The sequence below is a fragment of the Anser brachyrhynchus genome (assembly GCF_964034855.1).
Source record: "Anser brachyrhynchus genome assembly, chromosome: Z".
In the NCBI taxonomy this organism is placed as follows: domain Eukaryota; kingdom Metazoa; phylum Chordata; class Aves; order Anseriformes; family Anatidae; genus Anser; species Anser brachyrhynchus.
This window is the reverse complement of record NC_137697.1, coordinates 15,021,388-15,033,686: the sequence shown is the minus strand read 5'-3', so window position 1 is coordinate 15,033,686 and position 12,299 is coordinate 15,021,388. Positions and strand designations below refer to the sequence as shown.

General features: G+C 35.1%; 1 protein-coding gene across 7 annotated transcripts in view; it reads right to left on the bottom strand.

Annotated features, from left to right (window-relative positions):
* The window catches only part of MAP3K1 (mitogen-activated protein kinase kinase kinase 1), a 60,025-nt gene that overhangs the window by 10,430 nt on the left and 37,296 nt on the right, over positions 1-12,299 (bottom strand). For all 7 annotated transcript variants that reach the window (XM_080574621.1, XM_080574626.1, XM_080574627.1 and 4 more), the window contains exons 3-13: positions 11,799-12,005; positions 9,884-10,084; positions 8,901-9,017; positions 8,207-8,355; positions 5,731-5,852; positions 4,932-5,013; positions 4,628-4,805; positions 2,318-2,608; positions 1,756-1,877; positions 490-581; positions 42-231 (exon numbers count right to left, since the gene is read on the bottom strand). In XM_080574621.1, coding sequence (XP_080430747.1) covers positions 42-231; positions 490-581; positions 1,756-1,877; positions 2,318-2,608; positions 4,628-4,805; positions 4,932-5,013; positions 5,731-5,852; positions 8,207-8,355; positions 8,901-9,017; positions 9,884-10,084; positions 11,799-12,005 — 1,751 coding nt within the window. The remainder of the gene's footprint in view (positions 1-41; positions 232-489; positions 582-1,755; positions 1,878-2,317; positions 2,609-4,627; positions 4,806-4,931; positions 5,014-5,730; positions 5,853-8,206; positions 8,356-8,900; positions 9,018-9,883; positions 10,085-11,798; positions 12,006-12,299) is intronic.

Sequence of the window (12,299 nt, the reverse complement as noted above, 5' to 3'; positions counted from 1 at the left end):
TCAACTACAAAGACTAATAGTCAAATAGTGTAAGCAAGTACCTGTCTACTACAGTATCGGCCTGTAAAACATCTCCACAGACAATGTGAGGATAAAATTCACCAGGAAATTCCAACAGAAGTCTGTCTATAAGACAAAGTCGTCCCAGTAGCGCTTGCCAGTTGCTAGATTCAGTTTGGGTTCCAAGAATACAATTTAAGACATAATCAACACCACCAATACCAATGGACCCTAAAAAAAAAGTAGTTAAAAATAAGGATTAGATACATACCTTCACTGTTTAAATTCCATAGGGATCAGAACTGCGTCACACAGAAATACACCTGTGCCCACCTCTAACCCCGTCTCTCTATGGGGTAGTAACCCCATCTCTAAACTCCAAAGAGCAATGCTGTTGCTGATTTTGTATAAATTTTGTACTTAATTTAAAACACTTCAGTATGTTTGCTTGTAATTATAATTCATTTATATATGAAGAGCTATTATTACCAGACTTAAGTATTTCTCTCCCAACCGCCAGCTCTCCTGCTTGGCCTTTACACATCTCCAGTAGTGTTGAGACTGAAAGTTGACTCGTTCGACTACAAGAAATTAAAAACAAAATTATCTCTTTTAGCTGATGATTTCAAGGGAAAACATTAAAACATTTTAATAACCATTAGCTTGGAACTCTGCTTGGAAATCAACTTCACATCATTTTATTCCAATCGCCTTGTATAATGCTCTATCTTGTAAGCTACCGCTAGCCGTGAGATTTTTACAAGGGCATTTCCAGAAACTTAGTATCTATCACTAACAAATAAATAAAACAAATAGCAGTCAGCTTCCCTATCTCTCAGTACATCCCCATTTCTCAAATTCTTAGAGAGATGTTTTTAGGCAATAATCTCTTTTATTAAAGAAATCATTCAACAGTGCGTAAGAACTGTCTCTTGTAAAAACAGGACAAATTCAGAAATCCAACAACAGCTTTATTTCACTTTTTCTTTTATTTTAGATGCTCTATTGCTAGACTATTGCTGGTGGGGGTAGGGAACATCTCCAGCTGATTTTAGAAGCAATGCTGCTTATTAGGAACTAAACCAAAAGAGAAATCATGCTGATGGTCTTCTGCATCTAGTACAAAACACAGCTGAAGAAATGCTTGGTCTGGCAGAGCAGACAGGGTAGCTTGGGACTGGAGGACAAAGCCTGCTCAAGCCAGAACGGCCAGAAGACATTCATTCAAGAACAGCCATCTTCTATCATTATGCTACGAAGTAAGAACTAACAGTATTATATTAACACTTAAGGAAATAGATCTACAACAGACTTTGCTTTAGTAGGAAACATGCAAATATATTAAACACATAAAACCTGGTAATTGGTTCTTGCTATAGAGTTTTAAAGGGGAGTCAGGATAATTACACTAAAGCAGTTCAACCAGTTGAAAAGGATGCTGAAAGGCTGAAGACTGCACCTGACATTTTCTTTCATTTTATGGGAAAAAGTCTTTATGAAAGCAAAGCATTATATAAGATCTGTAAACACTGGAAAAATATTACCAGATGTGTTCAAAACCTGTGTCTTTCAAGACTGAAGTTGGCTGTAGCAACTACTCTTTAACAAAAACATACCATGGTATGTTTATACTTATGGTCCATATATAGTTTACCACCACCTGTAAATGGTCTTCTAGTTTCACATAAAATATCAATAAATTAAGCTTCAAGGCATTTCAGTAACAATAGGTATGATGTTCATGGGACACCATACCTGTTGGCATCTGCACATTTAACTAATATTGTCTCCACAACTGGCTTGAGAAGTCGCTGTAGTTTAGTCCTTTCTGCCAAAGTATGACAAGGAGTATATACCAGCATGGCTCTTAAGGTTTTCTGAGAGAAAGGAGAAAAAACAATATATATGAAATTAGTTTAGTTATACATTTTGTTTGCTTTTTAAATTAAAGTTGCAAATAGTTTTATATAAATTAAAAATATCAGTGAAATTTTAAAAAGATAAATAGCTTAATATGTACTAGCTGTTAGAAGTAGTCATGCATCCTTTGAGATTGGCAAGAAGTCAGCGATACAGTTACTGTTAATACTAAACACTGTAGCAAGCATTTCCTTATTTTTATCCAGTAGAGTCACGCCAACTCATTCTTTCTGTGGATCTTATTCATCCTGCTTTCAGATACTTAATAGTCAAGTCATCAGTGATGCTTAACAATATTTACAATTTCTGACTTCATACACCTACTCCTTCTCCCTCCCCTTTCAGAAGTGAAGTAACTTTGAAATTACCCGAATACAATGAGTAAACAACTACTTACTAAAGCAGCAACATACACTTTGTAGACAGGGTCAGCACAGACCATGGACAGCACACTGCAGCAGGATTCCACCACAACATCTCCTGAGATACTGGTCTGAGATGACCCACTAGCTGCTCCCAGAGCTCCAGCACTTGTGTTGTTTCCATTGCTACTTCCAGAATTTCCAGTGCTTTCACCATTAGCCAGTAGTAGAGCACCACTAACATCATGTGAAAGACGTCTAAGTGCCATCTCTCTTATATTCCAGTTTCGAGAAAACAAGCAGCCAACTAACTCCATCCCAAACACCTGCCAAGGAAGAAGCAACCTTGCATGAGTCAAATTGAATAACACTACAACTTAAGAGCAGCAATAAGAAAAGAGAAAAATGTTTCTGTTGAAATACCATCTTTACAAATAAGTCTAATAGCAAGAATGTGTCAGAGGGTATACAGTATTTCTTAAAAAAAAATCTATGATAGAAATGAACTCTCATAAATGATGTGTCATCAGTTCTCCAGAAACTCTGCTAGGACAAGTTGGGAGATGATGGTGTGGCCAGTTTCACTGTGTTTCAATCACTCACTACACAGTCTCTTTGTATACCTTGGTATAAACAACCCTAAAGCCAAGTTCTAGCTATATTAGGCAAAAGTTGCAACAGAAATAAAGGTGAAACGAGTTCCACCATTCTTCTTTAAACAGTGTGATCCTTGCTCAGCTGAGCCCACCTCTAGGTTGGAGAGTATTTATCTTATATGGCTCCAGCAATCCATTGTAGGTAACAGTAATTGACAACTTTGTATTTATGTGATACCTGCACAGTCAAGATGAGGATTAGAAATATTACATTTTATTACATGGACCTTTAATAATAGGCCTCAGATTAATTCTGAAACTAAAAAAGGAAAAAAAAGTGAAAACATGACTGGGAAACCTTTCTTTCTTTGTGCAAATTGAATATAATTATTTCCAATAATAGCCAACCATAAAACTGATGGGATTCAGAGTAAGTTTCTGAATTGTTACAAGTGCTCTAGAATTAGACACTCATACAATAGAATCCTATTGTAGCTCTACCTCAAATAGTCCACTTTAAGCAAAGAGAGAAGGCCCCGTGCAAACAACATGTGATTTATGTTCACAAGTGCAAGGTCCTGCATCTGGCTTGGAACAATCCCAAACATGAATACAGGCTAGGTGACATCCGGATAGAGAGCAGCCCTGCACAGAGGGACTTGGGGGTACCAGTGGATGATAAGCTCAACATGATCTGGCGAAGACCACCTCCAGCCCAGAAAGCCAACTGTATCCTGGGCTGCATCAAAAGAAGAGTGACTAGCGGGGTGAGGGAGGTGATTCTCGCCCCCTGTTCTGCTCTTGTGAGACCCCACCTGGAGTCCTAGCATTCAGCTCTGATGCCCCCAGCATTAAGGTGGACATGGACCTGTTACAGAAGGTCCAGAGGAGGGCCACAAAGATGATCACAGGGCTGGAGCACCTCTCCTGCAAAGACAGGCTGAGAGAACTGGGGTCATTTAGCCTAAAGACGACATGGCTCTGGGGAGAGCTTTATTGCAGCCATTCAATACCTAAAGTGGGCCTACGGGAGACATGGGGAGAGACTCTTTATCAGGGAGTGTAGTAACAGAACAAGGGGTAATGGTTTTAAACTAAAAAACTTAGATTTAGATTGGATATTAGGAAGAAATTCTTTACTATGAGGCCCAGGTTGCCCAGAGAAGCTGTGGATGCCCCATCCCTGGAAGTGCTCAATGCCAGGCTGGACAGGTCTTTGAGCAACTTGGTCTGGTGGGAGGTGTCCCTGCGCATGGCAGGGGTGGGGGTGGAACTGAGTGACCTTTAATGTCCCTTCCAGCTCAAACCAATGATCCCTATGATCTTTGTGCTAATGTTCTCTTATACCCGGTCGATTCACTAGATACCACCACAACCACCATCGTAACCTTTTTCAGAATCAATAGTATTAAGAAACTCACTTTTTCCTCTTTTCTCCACATTTGCATCCACAGATAGCATCAACAATGCAAAATTTAAATGTGAAACAAAGTTGGAGGTATAAAACAAAACGTTACTCCTCTTATTCCAAGCTCTTTCAAAAAATCCTTTAGTAATTAAGAATAGCAGAACAAGTGAATATACAAGCATGTTTCATGCTTTCCAGAAGACACAATGATCATAGCTTCTTCTGAAGGAAATGCAAGTAGTTTTGCATTAGTGCTGTGCAAATGTAATATTCACTAAGAGCAGCAAATCTGTTCAAAATGTTTTTGTAAAAGAAGCTTCAGATATAAAAAGAAAAATTACCTGAATCCATGGCTCAGCTAAATCTTTATAAGCAGAAGGAATCTGCTGGACCCCATAATGAGTAAGGTTAAAATTGCTCTCTTGGGTTCTTCTCTGTGATCCAACCGTAGATTGCTGTTGAGTTTGTTGCTGAACCACACGGAGGACAGATGATTCCACAGGGCTAGGCAATTCATGACTACAGATTAACAACAAACAGCACAGATCAATGAATGAAACATTAACCAAAGTAAACACTTTACCATATTTAAGAACATAAACAGAGATCCAGAAACAGACAGTTATATTCAGACTGACCACTTACCTATAGAAATCATGAGATCTCCATTTAGATCTGCAAAGAGGACATATAAGTGGCTCTCTGTTTCTTCTACATTCTTCTGCCCCTGGAAAAAAGCAACAGGATAATATATATTACTGTGTATATAACTGGAAGATGGCATTAGTAAGTTCAAGATTTACTGAAGAACGTCAGTTTCAGGATGCACACTTCTGAACTGAGCCATCTCCAGCAGCCTAATAAATGTGTAGTTAAACTTTTCTGCTTCAATAAGTGCTTCATTTGAGTACTGTAATATTACAAGTAATAAACTGAAATATGGGTCTCAAACATAAGCAATATTTTTTAAAAAAGTATAAACATACATAGGGCTGAATTTTATTTGTTAAAACGAACTATTTGTATACTTCATTTAATGTAGTATGCAAGAATACTCCGTAATTCATTACATAATCCAAGCTGACAGTGGATGACTTTCATGCATTCTAATGGCAAGTCACTGAGGAGTAAAAGTCTGTTCCTAACCTTACTCTGATTGGACATACTCTTTAAGTTAAAAGAGAGTGAAATTTCTATCATTGCAGTTAACTTCTCAAAACACAAAATTACAAGCTTGATTGTGAATAACTGATATAACACAGCGTATCAGTAGTCCCTAGAATGGTACCAAAGTCTCACAGAGTTGCAATTACCATGTACGGGCATTTTTTTGTTTGTTAACTTTTATCTTTTAAAACAAACAAAATAATGAAACTCACTATGTTATAATACTTTTGTATATTTAGAGTCACCACAGTTTAATGAGACAAAGATGACAACATACATATTGACATGCAGTGGTGATGTAATTTGTTCCTGCATCCATCTTCACACACAGTCAGGCTTTCTTCATCCAGCATGCCTAACAAACAAATGGGACACATCTGTTCTTCTTCATCCTTCATACTACAAAAAAAAAAGGTAATTGTGACTATTAAAACAGCATATCAGAATTCAGAACAGGCTTTAACCATAAAAAAAATAAGTTCCAGTTTGGAACAATCACTTCTAAATTACTATGTGCTATTCAGGAATAATTTTCCTTAAAACTTGGTCTGCATAAGCAAGCAACCAAATTTTTAGAAGCACTGAGGATAGACAACATTTTGTTGAAATGAAAGTCACAAAACACATGACATCTTTTCAAACTAGGTCAGATACCAATTAGAGACTGAAAGGCCCAGCCTAGGGCACTTAGATTCACCCCCCTGCCCCCCCACTCTCCCCCAAGGCTTCTTTAACAAACCAAGCTTTGCTTTTTTACTTATTGTTTAGTCTTGAAAAGCTAGGAGCTTTTCAGATTTTTAAAGCTACATACTTTTTTTTTTCCCCCATCATACTCCTTTCAGAGTACTGAGTCATGAGTGAGTCTTTAGAGCATTACAGAAAACTGTAAATACTATTTGATGAACGTAAGTAAACTCAAGAATTAACAAAAGATAACACTCAAGTTTTCTGTCATTGACAGAAACAGATGTAATGAATTCACTAATAAAGTGAATATACCAACATATCCCACATAGATTTAAAAAAACACCATTTGCCTATTTTGCACGTTGCTTCCATTTTATCAACCCCATACCTTAAGTTTTAAATTCATGTAACGGGTGATTTCAACAGGAAAAAGAATAAAAATTAAACAGCATTTAAAGAAAAACTGATATAATCTTCTGTAATATTCCTTAAACATGCAAAATTTATTATTCATATTAAAATCTTAAGTTATAGTTGGCATGTCTAGAAGTTTTAAGGAATCTTGTATTTGTTCAGCAACAGTAGTCTTTAAAATAAAAATATTTTGTATACACATTTGTTTCTCTACATATATATTCATTACTATTTTCCTTGCAAACTTGATATTTTTCCACTGTGAAACTTATTTTTGAAGAATTAGTAATAAACCAAAAATAACTGCAAATCACAGTAAATATCAGAACTGAGTAAACTTTTATCTCAAATGAATCTGATGCTCACTGTTCTCCAATACTTATATAATGCAAACACAGACTTGCACAAAATAGTAACCTCTCGCATTGAACCAGTAATGCTTGAAAATAGCCATGAGGTGTACTGGCAAACAACGGAAATATCTTTTATCCTGCCAAAAATGATAAGCACTACAATGAAGTTCACAATCCAGTGAAGCCATCCTGATGAAAAAAATAATTCTAGACAAGATATCTAATTAAAAGAACTGGCCACATAAGTGATTGCAGAGTAGATTATGTATTTATCTTGTTTTTTTAAAACTTCGTTTATTTATAGTGACTATTTGAAAAAAACAGACAATGGAAAGACAATGGGAAATCGAGGTCACAATCTGTACATCAATATTATAAACCTGTCTGAATATAGTCATCTAGCCATATGATTATAATCAAAAATAATACACCAAGGTAGTCCTTATATTAGAGTTTCACTTTACAGAAAAAGTCTCAGTTCTGGTTGCCTTCTGTGGTTTGGCCTCTCTAGAGGATGCCTAGTTCACTCAGCCCACTAATTCATGCACAAATCATTTGTTTAAGAAACAAGATCTTTAATATCAGGAAAAGAACATGCAAGAGCACGAGTAATAGAGGTTAGTAGAAAAAAAGAAAGCTATCAAATAATCAAATATCACTTAAAACTGAAAAAAGACATCTTTTAATATGGTATAAACTAGAAAAATCACATTAATTTAACTCCCTTCAAAGTATTTTAATCATTCATTTTTCATGAAAAAGGCTTTTAAGAATTTATCTAAACATATGCTCAGATATTTTAGTATATGTTTACAAGCATGCAGCGTGTTTACCCAGAAAATTTTCAGTGTATTCTCATACGTACAAGCATATCTCCAAAGTAGTACAAATTTACTAGGACATGAGAAAAAATGAAACCCTGTTTCTTCATTTGTCAACATTTGCACAACTGCTGTATTTGAACAAATGCACATAAATAATTGTTTCTAAAGTTAATATATGTTTCAGTCTTGCATATAATCACATTTCTAAAACTTGTTTCCCAAATTAATAAATAGTAAAAATTCTTTTCCCAATTCTAGTTAACATTTTTCATATGGAAGGTATAAAGCAAATATGCCCACTTCTTACCACAATGACTAACACACGTTTGAGTCTTGATTGTTTGCAAATATAGATATTTAACATGGTTTGAAATGAAAGCAGCTTTAAACAAAAAGAATGTAGGTGATTCTAAACCTCCAAAATTATATAAAAACTACATAATAAAGCTTTTAATTCCTTTAGAAAAATACTAACCTGTGTTCTGAACTAGATGTAGAAGTACTAGATGATGACAATGTATGAGAATTTGACATGCGTGAGACAAACTTCTGGATGGTGTTACGAGATGGAGCTTTGATCCTCGAGCTACGCCTACTGTGATATTTCTGGAACAAACTCTCAACCTAACATCAGAAAAAGATAGCAACAGTAGCATTTATGCTATGAATAGCTTGTATTTAAAGACAACATTACTGAAGCTTAACTATTACTAGAAGAAATCTGTTGACCTTCTTAATAATATATTAGCAGCAGAACTACCAGGAATTTCAGAAGTTTTACTAATAAACAGATCACAACAAACACCATTTACATCAAAAACCTATTTATTAAGAATAACTAATCATTTTAAGTATACACACAACCTTCTGAAGACTCACGTTTTATTTAACTTTCGGCTAATCAGAGATGCAAATAAATAGCTTTGACTAGAAAATCCAAGATTTGAATCATTCACCACACTGCAACTCTCTACTAATTCTTTTAGTTACACCTTTTATTTGCAGGTTTTTTTCTATCTACATCTCTCTGAAGATTAGATGAAAAACAATTAAAAACTAATTCTCATTGCTTTGAAATACTGCAGTTTTCAGCATTTTTAAAATAGTGCCCTGAAGGCTTTTACCTGACAGATTTTAGATTGCCATTAGATCTTTATGAGATTGATTACCTCGAAGTTCTTCAGTGTCTTTCTCCATAGCATTGGGTCTGAGGGTTCAAGCTGGAACACTCGCAGCATAACAAACAATAGATGAATACAAAATGTTCCACGACCACAGCTACAAGTCTGCAAAGAAAAATATATGCTAGGGCTCTACTGACTAGATAATTACATGGATCAGTTTTCCACACTGAGGTGCATTAAAGAGATATGTACTAGGCCCTCCTATTTTTCAAAAAAAGCAAAATAGTATTTTATATAAGTGTATAAATATCTTCTTACATGGCCCTACATAAAGTGAATTCCCAAAACATTATTCAGGAATGCATATAAAAAAATCAGACAATCATAATACCAGTTTTCTCCTTTCATTTTTTAAAAATCAACTGAAAGCTATAGCTATTCTCTATACTAAAAGAAATTTATGCATTTAATCTTAAAAAATATCTCTACCATAACAGCAAACTTAAATGAGATGCTTCTGTTTACACAAAAGCCGTATGTTCTCCAATACAGAAACAAGGCAGTCCTATCAAAGTCTCTGAAAATGATATAATTATGGGTATTAACGGTATTATCACTCCATTAGAGTAATTGTGACATTGCTTGTCATTTATACATACTCCATTAAAAAAAAAGGAAAGGAAGTATTTCAGGGTGAGAAACTAGGAAAGCTGCCAAATTTTAGCCAAAAATGCTTAATAAGACATGCTTAGGAGCCACTTGTAGGAATAAGAAATTTACAAAGAAAAAGACTCTAGTTAAAAAAAGTCATAAGAGAAGCTCTGGACAAAAATAGTACTTGCTATAAATACCTGACATATCTGACAAAAATACAAGCTAAGCACAGACTGCATCTTTTAAGCAATTAGGTATCTTTGCAGAACCATTAGCAAAGGTTGGTGACTGAATCCGTTTTGGTTTTGTACACAATTTTCCAAGATTAAATATGAATTAATAAAAGCTATAGATAACACAAACATGTTCATTACCTGAGGCCCAATAAAGACTCTGTATTTATTATCAGGGCTGTCTCCTCCGATTAAGAAAGAGTTTGGTCCTATCTGCTGCAGCAGGTACAGCCTGGCTCTCATAACTTTGTTGACACGACGATTTGTTTCCTCAGGGCTGTATGGAGAGAAGCCATCTGGAGATGGGGCTCTTCGAGGTGGTGTTATACGTCCACTCTGAAACTACAGAAGTGGTTCTATCATTTCCAGTTCCATCAGTTCAGCTACGTATTTTGTTCAGGATGACATACAGTACATGTCCCCCAGACCTGAAACCACGACCTGCTTAGACTTCATGAATTTAAAGGGATTCATTTTCACTTCTATGATCAGAAATAGAAGAAAAACTACAATTATGTAACTAAAATAGTCTGATATTATGAGGGAAAGAGTCTTTTAAGTTGCTTAAATTTTCAAATCTTCATTGATAAACTTACCATATTACTACTGAATTAGGACGTATAATTCAACCAGATCATCATTTGCTCATGACTCAATAGATCAAGTTATGAAATATTAAATTAAATTTGTAGTGTTAATACAAGTGAAGAAATCCTATGCCTAGAGTTTACAAAAGGAAATAAGAATTGACTTTAAGAAATTCCAAAGAAAAATGATACAGCTCCCTCTCCTTTACACAATTAGAGCAACTATTGGCTCAGGTTGTTATTTTTGATGATGAGAAACAACAACAACAACAACAACAACAAGAAAGTGGCCCTTTCTTATTAAAATCGTTTTCATTTGAATTTTTCACATTTCTAATGTTATGAAATACTTTAATGACTATCCAATTTCAAATCTTCTGCTTTGATTTGCATTTACTTGGAATTTTAAGTTATGATGCAGAAGGTTGTAATTGACTTATTGTCCATCAGTTAAGTAAAGGATATTCTAAACTTCAGGGTTTCTCAAGTGAAAGGTAGATATAAAATAAAAAATGAACAATTACGAACAATTTTAAAAAAGCTGAACAATTTTATTATTATTATTTTTTTTATTTTTTTTTAACGTTTTCATTTCTCTCATCAGGAGGAAAGGAGTTCTACAGTGCTGTGCAATATTCATCCCTAGTTCAGTGGAACAGCAGTATATATTTTAGTGATTTTGGAAACCTTGTTTAGAACAATGGGACAGTGAAGGCTATTAGATTTTATTCTTACTGTAATTGCACTGTGAAATTGTAGATGAGTCGAATGAGGATGAGCATGTTTGCAGTAACAAATCTGTTAGACACTATTGCTCAAACTGTTATATTCCCAAACTTGTCTGATAAACCTAGTTCTTAATGTTCAAAATATTCCATTCCATTCCTATCTTCTCAAATGTAATGGTATAGATTTTACCTTCTAAGAATGCATGTACTAAAACTTCCCGAATCTGTACATAAAGATCAGTCCTGAAACAGAGGATCACAAATAGCATACCAGTAACTGTTCTGGTTACTGGTATGTAGCCAGAACCAGGTATGTAATTCTCTAATGTTACTCTAATCATCAATCCTGTCCTCAAGGGATTATATCGGCTTGGAGAACTGACATGCAAAACTACAGTAAAACCAAACTCCTGGCATCTCCTTGTGCAAATCAAGCTAGGAGAACATTCATATCTATACTTCCTCATTTATTTCCTAAAAAAATAATATAAAAATCGATAGCTTGACTGAATTAAAAGGAAGAAACACCTAAGAGCGTAGAATAAAATTCCACGCGAGAGAAATGTAACATAAGATATGCTCTGCGTATCTCACTCTCAAGTGAGACACTCTGTGTTGTAACACCTCTACATGAGCATCTTGCCTTACCCAGTGAGAATTACATATTTATTGCCTCTCTATTTAAGCAAAAGATTGTAGAATATATCCAAATCAATAATTACATCACAGCTTGCAACTTACAGGTACTGGAGATACCCTTTTTCTTCTAACACCTGGTGATTCAGATTTAACAGTCCTGGAGGATGATGAAGAAGAGCTACTAGGAGAAGGACTACGCCTTCCTTTCTGCGTAGGTGAAGAAGCAGTGCTTTGTCCTTCAGCTTGAGGTTCTAGCGATAGCTTGTTCATTTCAGATCCATCTCCCTTCACAGGGATAGGTTTCACCACCTTGCAAGAATTAAACCATGAACATTAGAATTATAAATTAATCATTTTATATTAAAGCAACACAAATCCATCAAAACTTGCTTTGCTAGCATTATATAACTAAGCCATTATTCAGACATATGAATTTTGCACATTTCCTAAACTTCGTTAACATCTCATAGGCATTATATCTTGTTAGTCTATATACTAAACATAGAAAAGAAAGAACATTTTTACTGTCCTTTTGTGCCACTTATGTTAATTGTTGCAGCAACTGATTTATTCTTGAAGTGTTTCTCTGTCAGTCATGGTATA